The sequence below is a fragment of the Littorina saxatilis genome, linkage group LG10, assembly GCF_037325665.1.
Source record: "Littorina saxatilis isolate snail1 linkage group LG10, US_GU_Lsax_2.0, whole genome shotgun sequence".
Lineage (NCBI taxonomy): Eukaryota > Metazoa > Mollusca > Gastropoda > Littorinimorpha > Littorinidae > Littorina > Littorina saxatilis.
In genome coordinates, this window is record NC_090254.1 from 24,857,871 (window position 1) to 24,878,661 (window position 20,791).

Here is a 20,791-nt window from a genome sequence, read left to right on the forward strand (position 1 = left end):
TTTGTAGATAACAAGTATATGTCTGTACAACAAATCCAACATTATGAACACAACGTACAGAAGAAACGTATGAAATAGTTCAACTAAATATGAACACAACATACATAACAAACGTATGAAATATTTCAAACACAAACTTTCCAAAAAACAAGTAAAGGTTGCATTAAAAACAGGTAAGACTCGTACGTAAGAATGAATATTTAATTAAACATAAATATGATGGGTGAGTTGTGTTTTGTGACGTGAATTAAGTAAGTATCGTTTGTATAAAATTAGAGCAAAATCCAATGCACTATGCCAGCTGTGCAGTCATTGAAGTTCAATACTTACATATAGTTCGTCTTAAGGATTTTATTGACATAAACGGTTTCTATAAAAAGGCCGCATTAGACATAATTTTATACAAGCTTCAGCGGGATGATGGCTACAAGCTTGTATAAAATTATGTCTAATACGGCCTATTTATAGAAACCGTTTATGTCGATACAATCTTTAAAGACGGGTTTGAATGGTTTAAAAAAAAGAAGTGATATGCGCTCTTAAAGAAAACAACAGCATTCAAACAAACACTTTGCAAAACGGCTTCTAAATCTGATCGAAATGATAGTTTAAACAAATCGACGTGTGTGTTTTTTTGTTTGTTAAAACGGTGATTTCATATAGAGGCAGTAGCACAATAAACTCAATGTTAACGCCTGGTAGTTGTACGCTTTTCAAAACTACGTAAACAAAAGTTTTCATCTGTTCTAGTAACCAACAAAGTGTGATGGGAATCAAACATTACTCAAACAAAATATCACTCCTTTCATCGTATCGTTTTCATGACACGTTGTTTGCTAACCATGTCTTGTGAAATAGCTTTGACAAAATAGGACCATCAGTTCACACGAAATGAGCCCTCTGATTGGATAATATTTCTATGTTATTTAATTTCATATCACTACTCTCCCTTAAAGGCACAGTCTTGCTCGTGTAAACGACGGGCACAGTGGCGTGGTGGTAAGACGTCGGCCTCCTAATCGAGAGGTCGTGAGTTCGAATCGCGGTCGCTGCCGCCTGGTGGGTTAAGAGTGGAAATTTGTCCCGATCCCCCCGGTCAACTTATGTGCAGACCTGCTAGTGACTTAACCCCCTTCGTGTGTACACGCAAGCACACGACCACGTGCGCACGGAAAAGATCCTGTAATCCATGTCAGAGTTCGGCGGGTTATAAAAACACGAAATTAGATACCCAGCATGCCTCCCCCGAAATCGGCGTATGCTGCCTGAATGGCGGGGTAACAACGGGCATACACGTAAAAATCCGCTCGTGCTAAAAACATGAGTGAACGTGAGAGTCTAAGCCCATTAACAAAGAAGAAGAAGAAGAAGAAGAAGCTCGTGTAAACGAATCAACTCATAATCATATATCTAGTCAGGCAAGCATGTACAAGGATTGTTTGTTTGTTTGTTTGTTTGTTTGTTTGTTTGTTTGCTTAACGCCCAGCCGACCACGAAGGGCCATATCAGAGCGGTGCTGCTTTGACATATAACGTGCTCCACACACAAGACAGAAGTCGCAGCACAGGCTTCATGTCTCACCCAGTCACATTATTCTGACACCGGACCAACCAGTCCTAGCACTAACCCCATAATGCCATACGCCAGGCGGAGCAGCCACTAGATTACCAATTGAATGTTTCGTTCACTGATCTCGTGTTTTTGAATGTTAAGAAAATACAATTATGATATTGAGATGTTTCAATGTAATTTTTTTTTTTTTTTATAAACACAAGTTAAAACAAAACTAAATGAAGAGCCTGGGTGCTTTACGCGCAAAGAGAATTTTTTTTATGGACTGATTTCTTAACTCACACTATAGTGTCAGTATGTGAAATTAATTCTTAAACAAAAATCCCACTCGGCACAGCGAGCAGTCATGATGTTGATTTTGGGTAAGTGACCAAGTGGAGGGATGATCTTATCCCATGTAAAACCCTAGCCAGATCTGAACAATGAGCCGACCAGAAGGACCGTACCTTCAACCTCCCAGGGCCAACGCCTCTTTACTTTTTCGTTCAAACACACCTCAATTATCGCTAGTGATCCTGCACTTTGCAAATATTTAAATACGCATAGGTTAGGGTAGTATAAAGTTGTCAGGGTGTTCAGCTCTGCCGCAGAACGTTAGAACTTATCCAGGCTGTTGGGTCGAGTCGAGTTCCTTCATCCTTCATCTGAGTCAAGTAAGTAGAATTTGTGCGAATGCTTTAAACAGAATCTTGTTATTTTTTTACGCTAGAATGCCAATGTTGAATTAAGCAAAGCATTTTTTTTCAATGCTTGCTTGATTGCTTGATTAATTGATTGATTGATTGATTGATGGAAACGGAAACACAATTTACCGACTGACTATTTGCTTGAAAATGTGTTACTTTTTGATTGGAACACTAAGAATGTACGTATAATCTTATGTTGTGAATGAACTCATCTCATTAACCGACTGCTTTTAGAATGCGGTTCGCAATCACACTTGCTTTGCTGCCATTGGCCTTGGCTTGGTCATGGGAAATCCAGCAACGACCGATAAGTCATGTCCATGGCAACAACAAGGACCAAAGGAAAGCGGGCGTGTGGTCCATTGTTCACCAGAGAGTACGTACCTTATGTGTTTGTGCGTACGGGCGCGTTTTAACACAAAGAGGGATTATGATGAAAGAGAGAGGGGGAGAGAGAAAAAGAGAAATAGAGAGAAAGAGAGAAAGATCAGAGAGAGAGAGAGAGAGAGAGAGAGAGAGAGAGAGAGAGAGAGAGAGAGAGAGAGAGAGAGAGAGAGAGAGAGAAGAGAGAGGGGGAGAGATAGAGAGAGATGGGGAGGGAGAGAGAGAGAGAGAGAGAGAGAGAGGGAGAGAGACAGACAGAGAGACACAAACACAGACAGACAGACAGAGACAAAGACAAAGAGACAAAGACAAAGAGACAGAGGGTGAGAGAAAGACTATCAGACGAACACGACAAGGATTCTTGCATTTGTGCGCGAATGTTTATACTTGTGTACTTGCGTGCACGTCCGCGTGTGTATACGCGTGCGCTTGTCTGTTTGTCTGTCAGTCTGCATGTGTGTCTATGTATTCAACATCATCCTGCATATCTGCATCAGTCTGTACAAGTAAAGCAACCTATACGAAGAGAGCATACACTCTTATTCGCTGTATGTTTTCTTTATCTGCAGAACACGATGAACAACAACAATGAACAAAACAACGACAACATGGGCAATTTTATGAGCGGCAATGCTGGCAATTCCATGGGCAGTTTCCTGATCGGCAGTTCTGGCCATTCCATGAGCAGCTCCATGAGCAGCAGTTCTGGCAATTCCATGAACAAATTCATGGGTGGCAACAGTGGAATGGCAGAGGGCCAACAGCAGGGGATGAGGGAGAAATTCCAAGAGTGGAAGAACCAAAGGATGCAGGTAAAAGGAAAGAGAATAATGCTGCGTCACCAAAAGTAACGGTCATCGGGGTGGGTGTGTGTGTGGGTGAAGGGGGGGGGGGGGCAACAAAAAGAACAGGGCCGGAGTGCGATGTAAATTATGAGCAATTCTTCCAAACCCATATACAAAATATGACACTACCAGCCTGTTTCCGCATATTGAGCCAGAATTTGTTGTTGCTGTTTCAAATTTCTTTACAAATTTGCGTTCAAACGTGTTTTTCCCGTGATATAACAAGGCACAGCTCAAAAATATGGCTACGAACAAATCGACGGTACTTCGAAGAAAAAAGAATAATAACATTGTTGTCCAATATGATTTGCATTTTGCCGTGTGCGCTGTACAATCTCCCTACCTTCAACTTAGACGAAAAGCAGACATCTTCATTTTCTGCCAAGGGAGAAATCGTTGTTCATAAAATCTTGCAGGACCCAAACATATTTCTGCACGCTTTCTTTTCTTTTCATATTCAGTTGCTTCGCAAAAATAAATGCCATTGCTTTTCTCAACTTGTCAAGTCAGTCAAAACGACCACAGAACAAAGAACTGGGAAATGACACTGATTGGAATATACGAAAAGATCTGGGATGACGACAGCTGAAATGACGTCATGTGGTCGGTCACACCTATCTCGAGAAATAAGCGTCGCACAGAACCAGCGCCCTTCCATTAGAAAGCATAGGATAGGATACACCTGTATGTTGGCTCTCTAATGGCATGCCCGTCAAAGCGTTGAACTTAATTCGAAGGGATAAGAGAGAAGTTTACCCCATGACTAATTGATGTCATAGCCGTCTTCAGTCAATAGTTGATTCTATTTGATTTGCCCTGACCAGTCTATATAATCTGTTGTCTTGTATTTTCTTTTAATTGTTTTCATATACCTCTCGCTTACTCTATTACACATGTCGTATGAATTTAGAGCGCTTACTTCCCCTTGGTTATTTGATCTCTAAACAGCGCTCCGCCTCATTTCGTTTCAGATTTATTTGTTTTATTAGACACAGCATTTCTATTCCTAACAACAAAATAAAGGGATAACACTGTGCTGGCTTCTATTATAAGATGTTTGACGGGTTGTTAACAGACCAGCTTTTTTGCCGAAGGCCGCGGTCAATAAATATGAAACAAAAGTCGATATGCCCCCCGAGGACCGACAAAAAAGCTGGTCTGTCAACAAACCACAAACCACCAAACATCGTTTTTGTCATCATTTTGGTAGTGAGAAATAAGTGCACAATCAACAAAGGGAGCCATGCTTTGAAACACGAGTTACGTTTTGATAACCACACGAGTACCGTTTTGATAACCACTGGCAATCAAAGATGGCGTGTGAAAGCAACTTTCTGTGTTTTTGAGTTAATAAAATGTTGGGATGAATATGTCAGGTTTGAGGATTGCACAGTTCTGTAGGTTCATCTCGGTATTCCACCCCCTCGGCTTTCAGTTGTAAAAAATTAAAGCTTAGTGATCGAAAGTGGAAGCTACGTTGGGTCAAAGGTCACAGAAGATTTGCGTCGTGCAGCGAAGGACAGAATCGCGATCTTGTTTCCGACTCAGTGCCTCTTTGTTTTTCATAAGACCTGTCATTCTGCTTGCTCGGCTTTCTTGGATATTTGCATATTTTGTTGCTATTTTCTTTGCTTTTATTATTGTTTCTTTTTTGCGCTTCGTTTATCGATACGTCTTGCGCACGGGTCAAAATGTGTGTGTCAGGGGTCAATTGGTCTGACTTGAACTTGACGTTCGTGTTTCTTCGAACGTCTGTGTATCGAAACACAGATACACGCACTCCATGACTGTGTAAGAAGACAAAACATATCGCTAGGTTTCATTTGTTTGTGATGAATGTATGACCTTTCATGAAGTAGTTTTGTTTTTTGTTTACTTTTGCCAGTTTGCCGGTTCGTTTTTGGAACTTTGTAAAGCAGTGTCGTGTCGTCTGTTTAGGTCTTGGGAAACGCCAATGAAAAGAGCCGAAGAATCCCCGAGCGTTTCCATTGGGTTTGCTTTTGATTATCCATGTATAACCTGCTTCCTGCAACTATGGTAACCGGGGATTTATTGCATGGGGAACATGAGATTTATTTCCCAGGTGCTTGTGAATGAAAACTCGTGAAAATGATGACAATAATTATTATCTCCCTTTGATCAAGCAGGGACAGAAAGAACAAAGGGAAGAGAAGCAGAAAAGGCAACAGATGATGACCATGTTCCGCAAGCACATGATGATACAGAAGACGACAGATCTCTCTAGGCAATTCCAACACCAGAAAATGCAGCTCACGCATGACGTCACTTTTCAGTTTCTGGAGCTCTGCGCAAGCGCCGACACGTCCGCCATGCTAAAGAAGTAAGCTAACTGAAAAATTGCCAAACAACCGAAGTTTCAGGCAATCCTTGAAATCACCTTTCTCTCGCTGTGTTGAACAAATTCAGCACATCTGCCTAAATGACGACAACGTTGTCGGCGATTTGAAAAAAAGTTTCGGAATTTGTTCCACTGCCGACTCCAAACTACATTATACGTTATTTGCGTGTTTGACCAAAATATGACATTTTACACAAATCGAGACAGTCATTGTTCTCCGAGACCGCGCTAGCGGTCGAGGTGAACAATGACTGTCGAGATCTGTGTAAAATGTCATATTTTGGTCAAACACGCAAATAACATTTATGTATCGATCGAATTCCTTTCAGGTACTATGACTTTGTTGTTGTTTTGACGATTGAACGAGCACACAAACACATGCATGCAATCCACATGCAATCAAACACATAAGCTTCATATTTGGGCGTTTCAGGTTGACCGAAACTTCAAAGGAACTACAAAACACACGTCATGTACTGACTTTGTTGTTGTTTTGACATTGAACAGCACCCACACATGCAATCAAACACATGACGTTTTTTTTTTTTTAGTTCCTTTGAAGTTTCGGTCAACCTGAAAAGCCAAATTATAAAGTTTTGTCGGCCTCTGACGTCACATGACTCAAAGAAGGGAAATCCAATCTCCAATCGATACATTGCGGTTTTTGATTTGTCAACCTTAGTTTCATGTTATTGTTTACAATTTTTTGTGCTGTGGTAGAGGCAGCTCGATCTGTACTAGATTTAAATTTCTCTGTTTTGAGATTCTGTTTCATTTTCTGAGTTTCTATATGACTGTCTTCTTCTCTCAGTGTCTCTATCTCTCTGTCTAGTGAATAATTAAGCACATGCGCACGCACGCACGCACGCACGCACGCATACACGCACGCACGCGCACCTACGCACTTTCGCACGCACGCACACACACACACACACACACATACGCACGCACTCGCGCACACACACACACACACACACACACACACACACACACACACACACACACACACACACACACACACACACACACACACACACTCGAACACAAACACATTCATACACACTGCTGCAAGTTACTTTCTCTAACCAACGCAATGCATTCTGAATTCTCCGTTTTTCTGAATACAAGATACACGCACATATTTTGCATGAAAGTGAATGAAACAATGTCCAAACCTGGACACGTCCGTTGCGAAAAACACACACTCTTGCTGACCACCACACTCGTAATGTACGTTGCAGACTCTTCGGCCATCCTTTTGAAGCACTGGACATGGACGACTGGTCAAGCCATATTGGATCTTTGGATGGAGACTGGACCTCATGGTCCGATAATAATGACTACTGGACCAACACAGGGAACATGACCCGCCAGAACCATACCATGACAGGCAACGGCACTTTCCATGGCAACGGTACTTTCCATGGCAACGGCACTTTCCAGGGCAACGGTACTTTCCATGGCAACGGCACTTTCCAGGGCAACGGAACATTTCAAGGCCATGGAACTTTCAACGGCAACGGTACGTTCCGTGGTAACGACCACAGGTTCCGAATTGTCCAAGGCAACAGCACTGTTCGTGGTAATGGGACCTTCTACGGTAACGGAACTTTCCAAGGCAACGGCACATTCCTTGGCAACGGAACCTTCAGAGGAAACGGAACTGCAAACGGCAACTGTACTTTCCATGGCAATGCGACGGTATGTGATCTTTAGTGTGCATGCATCTCCCACTCTTTGTCAATCTGTCTGTCTGTCAGTCTGTCTGTCTGTCTGTCTGTCAGTCTGTCTGTCTGTCTGCCTGTCTGCCTGTCTGTCTGTCTGCCTGTCTGTTAGAGTCTTTGTGTCCGTTTTCTTCTTCTTGAAAAACGTAATTGTTGTACGTTGATTAGTCTCTTGTTTGCCAAGACTTTGTGTCAGTGTGCGTGCGTGCGTTCGTGTTTCTGTGCGTTTATGCGTACGTACGCGCGTGCGAGCGGGAGTTCGTGTATGTGCTCTAGGCCTAAATCTTGTTATTACCCGTGATTATATAGGAAAAATAGGAGAGGGACAAAACAAGGAAGGGGAAAAACAAAGACAAACAGACAGACCGAGACAGAAACAGGGAGAAAGAGCGTCTTTGTACAAGTACAGTGCAGACCGGTGCGGTGATAACTTTGTTCATGTAGTATTTATTTTGAAGAAGGTTCTGGCGTATAAATTAGAAACGTTCACCCATCTATATCGATTTGCTAAAATAGTTGCAATGTGTGTGTGTGTGTGTGTGTGTGTGTGTGTGTGTGTGTGTGCATGTGTGTGTGTGTGTGTGTGTGTGTGTGTGTTTGTGTGTGCTTGCGTGACTGCGTGCGTGCGTGCGTGCGTGCGTGCGTACGTACGTACGTGCGTATGTGTGTCTGGGTATATGTCTGCCGGCCTCTCTGTCTGTCTGCCTGTCGATGTGTGTTGGTATGCGTGTGCGTACATAATTACAAGCGCGTGTGCAAACTCAACATTTTTTGTATAAATCGCACTAACCTCAAAGAACTTGGAAGAGACAGCGGTTGAAACACAACAAACAGCAGAAGAAAAAAAACACCTGTTGTTATCGCAAATACACGTCGACATTTTCCCTCCATCGTAGAAACGTCGGGCGGTGGTGGTTCTCCTTTAATGCAAAGTAACGGTTAAGTGTTCACTTTTTGTTAATTCACATATTGGTCTTGCTTTTCTTTATGCGACGTAGCGGCTAAAGGAACACTCCTTCTCGTGAAAACAGCTCGACTTGCCGTCTTTAAAGGCATATGTACGCGCTCCCGTGTTTACAAAGTGTAGTTTGCCCATAATCGATGTCAAACGCACCATAAGACCATGTAATGACGATATGTCGCCATGCGCGGACCATATACATGCATTACAGCTTGTTCTAGCCTCTGAAAAAGTGAGGATGTCAACAAAGACGCGGAGTTATTTCCCTTGCGTCAACGTTCCCTCTGTTGGCAAATCTATAAATAGGACGATCTAGATCAAAATAAAAATTCCTCGGTGTCCGAACACCCCCGTGTGCACGCATGCGCACGATAAAGATCCCAGGGTCAAAGCGAAAGCCTCAGGCCTTGGAAACACGAATACATGCATGCAAAAATATGAAGCCCGGGTGTCCGTTCTGCCAACAGCCAAAAAAGTAACCATTTCAGCACTGACCCAATTAAGACGACCCAACCCGGTCCCTAGCCCATTTCAGGTCTCCTCTAGCAGCCGGCAGCCAGCTGTCTACATCCCCCCCCCCCCCCCCCCGCATTTTTATTTTTTATTTTCATACAAAGCCGGGTTTTCCCGTGTAACATGCCCCCAATGGCTTTGCCGTGAGGGCGTACAACTTTCATTTTCTCTCTTCTAACATAAAAATTCAAATATCTCAACATTTAAGGGGTCCTAGACCACAATATCTTGCAGGGAACTTAATTTAGCATGTCTCCAGCTGTTGGTAAAGCAATTAGCGTGTATAGTCATCGAGTACATATGGCTTTAAACTAGCCAGGCTTTAACATGGGATAACAATCACCCCTCCACTTGGTCATTTAACAAAAACGAACAGCCTAGGTGATCTCTGTGGTCATTTTACTATGCATTAATTTCCAAATTAACTTAATGTGAATTAATTTACTAGAAGGTAATCCATTTGATAAAATTCCAACTCACCACAGCAAGCAGTCAGAAGGTAGAATGTTTGGTATACGTCCAAGGGGAGGAATGGTCCTATCACTTGAAGCTTTTATTTCGTAACTGACAGCCTTAACACAATGCAAACATGTCTGTAATTCGAAGTTCAATAAACTAACCGGTGTTTTTTTAATTTATTTTGTATTCAAAATAAATTCAGCCAGACCATATGAAGCAGAGCATTCTTTTATGATGGAAATCTAGCTACCTCTTTGTATCTTGAAAATAGTAAATTTTGCGTTTTAGATCGATTCTGACGAAGCAGGTGCTGTGCGTAATATACGAACCTGTCATGTTTCTGTACAGGAGATACATGTCTACTTCGATTGGCGAGGAAAAAAAAACCCACCGGTCTTTTTTTATATTTAGTCAAGTTTTGACTAACTTTTTTAACGTAGAGGGGGGAATCGAGACGAGGGTCGTGGTGTATGTGCGTGTGTGTGTATGTGTGTCTGTGTGTGTGTGTAGAGCGATTCAGACTAAACTACTGGACCGATCTCTATTAAATTTGACATGAGAGTTCCTGGGTATGAAATCCCCGAACTTTTTTTTTCCATTTTTTTGATAAATGTCTTTGATGACGTCATATCCGGCTTTTTGTGAAAGTTGAGGCGGCACTGTCACGCCCTCATTTTTCAACCAAATTGGTTGAAATTTTGGTCAAGTAATCTTCGACAAAGCCCGGACTTCGGTATTGCATTTCAGCTTGGCGGATTAAAAATTAATTAATGACTTTGGTCATTAAAAATCTGAAAATTGTAAAAAAAAATAAAAATTTATGAAACGATCCAAATTTACGTTCATCTTATTTTCCATCATTTTCTGATTCCAAAAACATATAAATATGTTATATTTGGATTAAAAACAAGCTCTGAAAATTAAATATATAAAAATTATTATCAAAATTAAATTGTCGAAATCAATTTAAAAACACTTTCATCTTATTCCTTGTCGGTTCCTGATTCCAAAAACATATAGATATGATATGTTTGGATTAAAAACACGCTCAGAAAGTTAAAACAAAGAGAGGTACAGAAAAGCGTGCTATCCTTCTTAGCGCAACTACTACCCCGCTCTTCTTGTCAATTTCACTGCCTTTGCCATGAGCGGTGGACTGACGATGCTACGAGTATACGGTCTTGCTGAAAAATGGCATTGCGTTCAGTTTCATTCTGTGAGTTCGACAGCTACTTGACTAAATGTTGTATTTTCGCCTTACGCGACTTGTTTCTTTTCCATCTAAGATAAACGCAGATACTATTGTGGTTCTTTTAAACTATAAAATGCATTAATTCAAGTTTAATTCTTAAATCTAGTTAATTTTTCGCTGCATGCACCTAGATTCTTCCCTTGTTCAACAGGACCCAATTTTTTTGTTTTTGTTTGTTTGTTTGTTTGAGCGTGTTTTTATTAATTTCTTGTATACACGTTATAAACAGTAACAACATTAAGAACGTTAACAAGCAGACTGCTTATGGACACGTTCTAAAACTGATAATCAATACACATTCTGATAACAAGACATGGCGAACAAGTGATAACTTCAACCCTTTTCTTTCAAAATATTTCATAATATTTTATACAAATAAAAAATAAAACAAGTCGCGTAAGGCGAAAATACAATATTTAGTCAAGTAGCTGTCGAACTCACAGAATGAAACTGAACGCAGCAAGACCGTATACTCGTAGCATCGTCACTCCACCGCCCGTGGCAAAGGCAGTGCCCGTGGAATTGACAAGAAGAGCGGGGTATTCGTTGCGCTAAGAAGGATAGCACGCTTTTCTGTACCTCTCTTCGTTTTAACTTTCTGAGCGTGTTTTTAATCCAAACATATCATATCTATATATTTTTGGAATCAGGAACCGACAAGGAATACGATGAAAGTGTTTTTAAATTGATTTCGAAAAAAAAAATTTGATAATAATTTTTATATATTTAATTTTCAGAGCTTGTTTTTAATCCAAATATAACATATTGATATGTTTTTGGAATCAGCAAATGATGGAGAATAAGATAAACGTAAATTTGGATCGTTTTATAAATTTTTAATTTTTTTTACAATTTTCAGATTTTTAATGACCAAAGTCATTAATTAATTTTTAAGCCACCAAGCTGAAATGCAATACCGAACCCCGGGCTTCGTCGAAGAGTACTTGACCAAAATTTCAACCAATTTGGTTGAAAAATGAGGGCGTGACAGTGCCGCCTCAACTTTCACGAAAAGCCGGATATGACGTCATCAAAGACATTTATCAAAAAAATGAAAAAAACGTTCGGGGATTTCATACCCAGGAACTCTCATGTCAAATTTCATAAAGATCGGTCCAGTAGTTTAGTCTGAATCGCTCTACACACACACACACACAGACACACACACAGACACACACACGCACATACACCACGACCCTCGTTTCGATTCCCCCTCGATGTTAAAATATTTAGTCAAAACTTGACTAAATATAAAAAAGAGAGAGAGAGAGAGAGAGAGAGAGAGAGAGAGAGAGAGAGAGAGAGAGAGAGAGAGAGAGAGAGAGAGAGAGAGAGAGAGAGAGAGAGAGGGAGAGAGAGAGAAAGGAACCAATTAAGCAACCGTACAATCAAAACAATTTATGTAATTGTGATAGGGTGGAGTGGAAGGGGGGAATAGGCCAGGAAGCATAAATGAGACGCCAAGACAGAGGTTGCGATAACGTGACTTTTACTTAACGTACACCAGAAGCAAACACCAGAAAGTTAACACCAGAAAGTTAACACCAGAAAGTTAACACCAGAAAGCAGTGTCTGATGACACATGAAAAGAAAAGAAAACATAATATAAGTACATGGCATAACAAGTAAAACGCACCATTCATACCAATGCATCCTAACCATACATACATTCCACAATAAACCTAAACAATACAGCCAAAATCCTGCAGACACAGCATTCTCTGAAAGAGAATCCACAGTGAGTTAAACAACTCCACAACAGCTAATGTCAAGGGAAGTAACCAACATCTTCCCTTAGGCCTAAGCCTTGCATTGGAAGATGCTCTACATAAATTAATCAACTGCATGAACCGCAACTGCAAAATAATTGTTATTACTAAGTATGTTCATCGCCATGAAGACACATCTTCATCGAGTTGAATAATAACGACAAGAATAAGAAAGATAACTCATGATACGAGTTCATTACCCAAAATATGTGTCAACCATAATTCCCGTTCATCAATTGTAGGGATTTCTGCGCCTAAATCGTAAATAGGTAGCTTTACGGGCCAATGGCACTGAGGGCTTAACTTTGGGCTTTTAACCGACTACTACTCAGACTTTACTGATCTCCAGAAATAATATGTGATAAAATGGGGAGAAATGGCAACGATACACATGGGTCTTCTCGACATCAAATATTAGAAGTTATCAACGCTCAATTTCAGCGTCAAAATGTACATATATGCAAACATCATAGCATCAAATGAAACATAAGAATAGAGCATAAGGAAAGAATACAGCATAAGGAATGAATAAAGCATTTAGTTACTTACAGATTCTCCTCAGTGAGCACACGTAAAAGGAACACAAAACCTGCTGCTGACGATAGTCGCGAAACACAAGAGCACAGGTTTCGGAATTCAGTTACAACCACACGTCGACCGACACATATGAGCAGCACACAGCTCAGTATTACAAATCGCGTTCTCTCCTCTAGTCTAACTGGTCAGTCTTTTAAAGGCTGGCCACTTCCGATACCCTGTGGCGATAAGCCAATAGGGAGGCTACCTAGGTGTCAGACAACGGGGGGCGTTCTACTTAAGATTGCCTGCCAAATGAAAGGGATCGTTAAAGAGGCAGAAATCGTTACAGAGGTGTCACACACCGGAAATATTACGCACACCGGATAAGGCTCATTAGATTACAACCAGTTACAAAGAAGGGGGGGGGCGGGGTAAGAGACTAAAACCTCCAAGCCACCTGGCATCTTCTATGATGTACCCTGTCAAAAGAAATGACACCCACTTGACACAACGCCGTCCAACGATACCCAGACAGTCTGGCGGCACATTACATAACGACCACCTAAATCTGAGATAAGAGGTTAGAAAGGAATCCGGTCAAGAGTCTACCCTACGATAGTAAACACACAATCATCCTAGCGGGAGACACAACTTGGGTCAGGGGAAGATAATAGACAGGGGAGGCAACTGGGTCGGGCAGGAAATAATTGATACGCCACTTGGCTACATCCCCCCCAGCTCTATACAAACTGCGTCCTCGCAGGTACAGCGCCTCGGGAATAGCTGAAAATGACAACTATAAATCAAACACAAAAGACAAATACAAGTTCACCCAAGTGAAACAACAAATAAAATCAGGAACAGTAACGGATGACACGCACAGTCACCCAACCCATTCATACAAGACACAATACAACAGGCAATCAATAATCATAGTGTACACACAGTCTCTTAGCAGAACACGAACAGTCTCACAAAGGACACATTGCCCACACGACAGCAGCACATTATTAACCTGACTGTTTACTGTAGACGGATGGCGGGGACATGACAGCGGCACACTTATTACTCACACAAGTCCGACTGTTCAAAATAAATAAAATCAAGTTAATCCCATGACTGCTCAGAACGACGACAATCTCTGCCGTATACGCTGTGAGCGGCGCACAGGCACAGCAGCTGGAGGAGGGACCAGAGGTTCTGGGTCTCTAGCCAGAGGCTGGTCTTGGACTCGCAGTACTGGCACTGGAAGCACCTGGGCCTGTGGAACAGGTGCAGGGGCCGCTGGCTGCACCGGATGAGGCTAGATGGGTGGGGGGAAGACAGGGCGTGCGATGCAGACAGTGCCTCGGTCGGGGATAGTTGGGGTAGCAGGGATTTGGGGTAAAGGGGCAAGATTGAGCATGGAATCCCAAAATATGACCTGTTGAGTGTCGTGCAGCTGCACGGGGACTGGGGGTGTCACATTCTGATGCTCTTCCTCTGTCTGGCAGCTTTGCTCACGGAGAGGTTGCGTGATGGATGTTGACTGACTCACACGCTTCTCACTTGGCTGTCTCCATGACAGCGGTTGTTGACCTCTATGACGCTTGGTAGGGCACCTGCTCTGTAGATGGCCGTGGCGGTTACAAAGCCAACAACGTGGCTTCGCCGAAGGTTGCCGTTGACGTAAGGCAGCTCGCGGGTGTTGGTCCAGGGCAGTTCGAAGCTCTGCTGAGCTGACGGCGAGTTCGTTGACAGGGACCTGCAGCCTGCTTAACCCGGCACTCCTCTCTTTGAAAACAAGAGTTGCTTGGTCAGCCACCACATCGACATCTTCCCTCATCCACCTGAGAGCTTCGGCACGGACAGCAGCAAAAGTGACAGCCTCACGCCCTCGCACAAAGCGCAGCAGATCTCGTCGTAGAGGATGCAAAAACAGTCCATGGCTGAAATGATCCCGGAGAGCATCATCTGTTAATGTATCAGGAACAACAGAATTAATCTTGACATGCAGAGACTGCAAACTGTGGGCGTATGAAAGAAGGCCCTCCTCTTGTCCCTGGTAGCGCGTGAAGAATGACGAAAGCAGTGAAGAAATGCTGGCGTGGTCTCCAAACGTGTCCTGTAGAATGGTCAGGACTAGGTCAGCCGTAGCTGTCGCCTGAGGGGGGTGCAGGTTAACCTCCTTCCTGGCAGCCCCACCGAGGGACTGGATCAACCACTCTGCTCCCTCCCCTCCAAGTGCTGCCATGTTGAAGTGGGAAATGACGCGACGTGCCTCGGTGTTGAAATGGTCCAGGTGACAGCTATCATCACCGCTTGTGAAGACAGGAAGCCGGGGAGGGGGAAACACCTGCCAATGGGGTCGTGGAGCCACGTCGACCGCCATCTTGGATATGCGGAGTCCCTCCTACACTGCTTTCTGATGTTAAACTACGGCGTCTCTACTTCCTGAATCCTGCTCACATGCGCCAGATGTGATAGGGTGGAGCGGAAGGGGGGAAATAGGCCAGGAGGCATAAATGAGACGCCAAGACAGAGGTTGCGATAACGTGACTTTTACTTAACGTACACCAGAAGCAAACACCAGAAAGTAGACACCAGAAAGCAGTGTAGATTCTCCTCAGTGAGCACACGTAAAAGGAACAGTAAACACAAGAGCACAGGTTTCGGAATTCAGTTACAACCACAAGTCGACCGACACAATCGGAGCAACACACAGCTCGCTCCATGAAACTAATCGCGTTCTCTCCTCTAGCCTAAATGCTCAGTCTTTTAAAGGCTGGCCACTTCCGATACCCTGTGGCGATAAGCCAATAGGGAGGCTACCTAGGTGTCAGACAACGGGGGGCGTTCTACTTAAGATTGCCTGCCAAATGAAAGGGATCGTTAAAGAGGCAGAAATCGTTACAGAGGTGTCACGCACCGGAAATATTACGCACACCGGATAAGGCTCATTAGATTACAACCAGTTACAAAGAAGGGGGGGTAAGAGACTAAAACCTCCAAGCCACCTGGCATCTTCTATGATGTACCCTGTCAAAAGAAATGACACCCACTTGACACAACGCCGTCCAACGATACCCAGACAGTCTGGCGGCACATTACATAACGACCACCTAAATCTGAGATAAGAGGTTAGAAAGGAATCCGGTCAAGAGTCTACCCTACGATAGTAAACACACAATCATCCTTGCGGGAGACACAACTTGGGTCAGGGGAAGATAATAGACAGGGGAGGCAACTGGGTCGGGCAGGAAATAATTGATACGCCACTTGGCTACATAATGTTTGTGATAGCGCTATACTCGACGGGTTGCGGGCAGATGTCGAGTGGCTACTTGTGCTATGGGCCCTTTCTTCGTCATTGAGAAACGCAAATAACCAGCAAACTTGACTATCATCAACGCAATAAAATGTATAGCAACTAAAACAAAATCAGATCGTCAACATTATCATCGACATGACCATTATTGCTGTCACCATCTTCTTCGTCTTCTTCTTCCTCCTCCTCTTCCTCCTCCTCCTCCTTTTTATCATCATCATCATCATCATCATCATCATCATCATCATCATCATCATCATCATCATCATCATCATCATCATCATCATCATCATCATCATCATCATCATCGTCGTCGTCGTCGTCGTCATCGTCATCATCATTTCCTCTAAATCTACCGCCCGTCGTGGTCGGCTGGGCGTTAAGCAAACAAACAAACAAACAAACCTCTATATCTATGTCATGCTTTTTTTTTTAAATTCGAATGTAACACTTTGTCTTCTGATTTTTTTAAACGCCTTTTTTCCGGCTCGGTTTTATATATATCGTTCCAGTGTGGTCAGCCAGGCATGCACCAAAATGGCACTGGTAATGATGGACCGGCAGATCTGGGTCAGCGTGCCAAGTGGACTGTGACTGCTCAGCGCTTTTCTTCCATGAGTCAACAGGAACTTTCCAAGGTAAGATTGCTTTTTGTGTTTGTGTTTTGTTGGTGATTTATTTAAAACTTGCCATGCACATCTTGTGGAGGGTTTAATTTTAATGTCTGCGCCTTTCAATAAAATATGTATGATCCTACAACGATGGACATAACATAGGTAATGTACACCACCTCCCCAGAGACATGTGATTATGCTGATGAAATATGTGTGTTCCAAGGTTAGTTACCTTATCTGTAGGATCTGACAGGTATAAAATGTCCACATTACCGTGACTCGACAAGAAGATCATCATAGGTGACAGGTCATGTGTTTGCAAGATATGCATGATATGTTCTTTCTTTGGGAATACGGAAATAGGTTAATATGATTTAGAGGATTTCAACCATTGCATGATTTGCTAATGTCTTTGACCAGCCCATAACGTTCGCACACAGTACTTTGCACAGAACGTTAAAATAGGGTGTGCAAAACAAAACAAGCAAAAACACATCCCAACAACTGTTCTCTCTGCACAGTGAGGTGTTGTATCAATTAATTTCAATTACAATTTTCAGAATTTTAATGACCAAAGTCATTAATTAAATTGTAAGCCTCCAAGCTGAAATGCAACACCAAAGTTCGGCCTTTGTCGAAGATTGCTTTGCCAAAATGTCAACCAATTTGATTGAAAAATGAGCGTGTGACAGTGCCGCCTCAACTTTTACAAAATGCCGGATATGACGTCATCAAAGACATGTAAGGAAAACATGAAAACATTATGTGGGGATATCATACCCAGGAACTCTCATGAAAAATTTCATACAGATCGGTCGAGTAGTTTACTCTGAATCGCTCTACACACACACACACACACACACACACACACACACACACACACACACACACACACACACACACACACACACACACACACACACACACACACACATACACCACGACCGTTTCGATTCCCCCCTCTATGTTAAAACATTTAGTCAAAACTTGACTAAAAGTAAAAAAGGAGTACAAAACGAACTTCATACAAACATCTCACAGCTGGCTCCAGCATAAACGGACATAGTTATCGACTCCGCGCTCTCGTTTTCGTTTCTGAAATGAAAACGTCAGTATGTTTATGTACGTTTTGATGTATCGTTGTCTTCATGCACAGCCAGTGTGATCGATGTCGATTTATCACTAGCCCTTAAGTGATGTTACTGAATATTTTTCGCGACGACGATGACAATGCATGACGACGACAATGACGATGATGATGATGATGATGATGATGATGATGATGATGATGATGATGATGATGATGATGATGATGATGATGATGATGATGATGATGATGACGACGACGACGGCGACGACGACGACGACGACGACGACGACGACGCTGCTGCTGCTGATAATATTGGATGATGGATGATGATGATGGTGATGATGATGCATATGCTGCTGGTTGAATTATGATTGAATGATGATGATGATGATGATGATGATGATGATGATGATGATGATGATGATGATGATGATGATGATGATGATGATGATGATGATGATGATGATGATGATGATGATGATGATGATGATGACTTTGTTGATTTTCCAGGAGTTGTTAAACGGGATGATGAAGGCACTGTGCCAACGTGCTGGAGAGTATGTAGACCACGTCAAACAGTTTCAACGATTCTACGCACAATGGAAGGGTGCGAGAACTCCCTGGAACTGAGAGTTTGACGTCATTCCTGCTACCACGTCATCATTAACATTTTAAATGATGATACTCGTATCTTGATAACGGTTATATTTGTGTTAATAAAGGTAAACTATCAAACGTTTTGCATCACTTAATATTATTGTTTCATTGCATTGTAGTATGACTGTGACATCACGTTATCATTTGTTTTTCTTTGTAAAATAAAAAAATAAAAATCTTTCTTTCGGTTAATTTCAGTCTCTCAGTCGCAGAAAAATCAAACTTGAAAAATATGTTTTGATTAAGTTTATTTTTTGAAGACGTACAACTGTCAAAATGCAAAAATCTTATCAAATAAAAGCAACGTAAATATCGATAGCAATAGTATGTGTCTTTGTGAGCGCAAGAGAGAGAGAAAGGTACATAGATGATTAAAGTAAGAGGGGCGAAATAAAAAGACCACAAACACAAAAATACTTTACTTTAGAAAAACCCATGCATGGAGACGACGAGCGCATTAAGCATTCTTTAATCACAAACATAAACACTATTTGCAGAGTTCATTTTTTTTTGGCAAACTTTTCACTCGTGATGGTACGTCAAAGAAAATATTGTCAACAGCAAGAACAACCAGAAAAAAACCAACATTGGAACAAACAAAAAACACACACACACACGCACGCACGCACGCACGCACGCACGCACACACACACACACACACACACACACACACACACACACACACACACACACACACACACACACAAAATAAGAAACAACAACAGCAACAAAAATCACCAGCAACGACAACACAGGAAAACAAGAAACAAGTCGCGTGAAGAGATATAAAACATTTAGTCAATGCAAACTGTCGGCATCAAAGTAAAAGATTAACATCAAAAGAAAGTCGAGACGATATTAATACCCCCATTCCACACAACCGTTCTAGCTTCCGTTCCCAGCCGTCCTCAGGACGGCTGCCACAACAATGAGACGCTGCGCAAACGGCCGTTTTTGGCATCTTTGAGCAGCGTGCCGTCCTCGGGACTGCTGGGAACGGAAGCTAGAACAGATGTGTGGAATGCGGGTATGACAACTCAGTGTGTGAGAGCGCTAGCGTTGCGTTACCATTACGTTAAGTTCCATGAGTTCCGTTGCTGATGTGTTAAGGTTCCATTACCGTTCATTTGGAACGGGCGGGGAATGGCTAAAATTTTGAACATGCAGCCCGAACTCACCCGTCCCAACAGTTCCTAAGTGTTCTAAGTGTTACACAGATGGCTTTGAAGAAGCCACAATCAAGCACTCACGCATGCTAATATACACACACGCATACACACGTTTATGAAATGTAAGTTAATAATGCTTGTATGTTATTTCTTGCGAGGAAACTTTTGATATGTAAAATGTTGAATTGTTATGTCCAATGTAAAGCGCCCGGAGAAAGTTAACTGGCGCTGAACAGCGCTATAGAAGAATGTTTTTTTTAAAATTATTAGTATTATCATTATCATTGTTATTAAACACGCACGCACACACGCACGCACGAACACACACAAGCGCACGCAAAACAAAACAAAAATATTGACCGAATTAAAGAAGGAATGAAGCATTTAAGTTACAACTGAATAACTCATTCACTCACTCGATCACATACTGACTGACTGGTTGACTGAATAACTTGCTTACTGCCTACCTACCTACTACCTACCTACCTACCTACCTACCTACCTACCTACCTACCTACCTACCTACCTACCTACTTACCTACCTATCTACCTACCTACCTATCTACCTCTACCGACCTACCTAACTAGCTATCAATCAATATGAGGCTTATATCGCGCGTATTCCGTGGGTACAGTTCTAAGCGCAGGGATTTTTTTATTTTTATTTTTATTGTTATTTTATGCAATTTATATCGCGCACATATTCAAGGCGCAGGGATTTATTTATGCCGTGTGAGATGGATTTGTTTTACACAATATGCCTACATCACGCATTCACATCGGCCAGCAGATCGCAGCCATTTCGGCGCATATCCTACTTTTCACGGCCTAATATTCCAAGTCACACGGGTTTGGTGGACATTTTTATCTATGCCTATACAATTTTGACAGGAAAGACCCTTTTGTCAATC

The 20,791-nt window shown here is 42.2% G+C and overlaps 1 protein-coding gene across 2 annotated transcripts; it reads left to right on the forward strand.

The window, feature by feature from the left end:
• The first annotated feature begins 2,085 nt into the window (after positions 1–2,085).
• LOC138978482 (probable cyclin-dependent serine/threonine-protein kinase DDB_G0292550) lies at positions 2,086–19,025 on the forward strand. 2 transcript variants are annotated; one of them, XM_070351220.1, is made up of 7 exons: positions 2,086–2,225; positions 2,493–2,634; positions 3,212–3,454; positions 5,632–5,828; positions 7,088–7,547; positions 16,863–16,988; positions 18,565–19,025. In XM_070351220.1, the coding sequence occupies exons 2-7, from the start codon at positions 2,494–2,496 to the stop codon at positions 18,682–18,684; spliced, it is 1,287 nt and encodes a 428-aa protein (XP_070207321.1). In that variant the 5' UTR covers positions 2,086–2,225; position 2,493; the 3' UTR covers positions 18,685–19,025. The 2 variants fall into 2 exon arrangements, with proteins under 2 accessions (XP_070207321.1, XP_070207322.1); XM_070351221.1 differs by having other exon boundaries at positions 5,635–5,828.
• The last annotated feature ends 1,766 nt before the right edge of the window (positions 19,026–20,791 follow it).

Coding starts and splice junctions, on each gene's coding strand:
- LOC138978482 (XM_070351220.1), top strand. CDS start 2,494: ATGCGGTTCGCAATCACACTTGCTTTGCTGCCATTGGCCTTGGCTTGG. Junction 3,455..5,631: donor GGAAGAACCAAAGGATGCAG/GTAAAAGGAAAG, acceptor CCTTTGATCAAG/CAGGGACAGAAAGAACAAAG. Junction 5,829..7,087: donor ACGTCCGCCATGCTAAAGAA/GTAAGCTAACTG, acceptor TGTACGTTGCAG/ACTCTTCGGCCATCCTTTTG.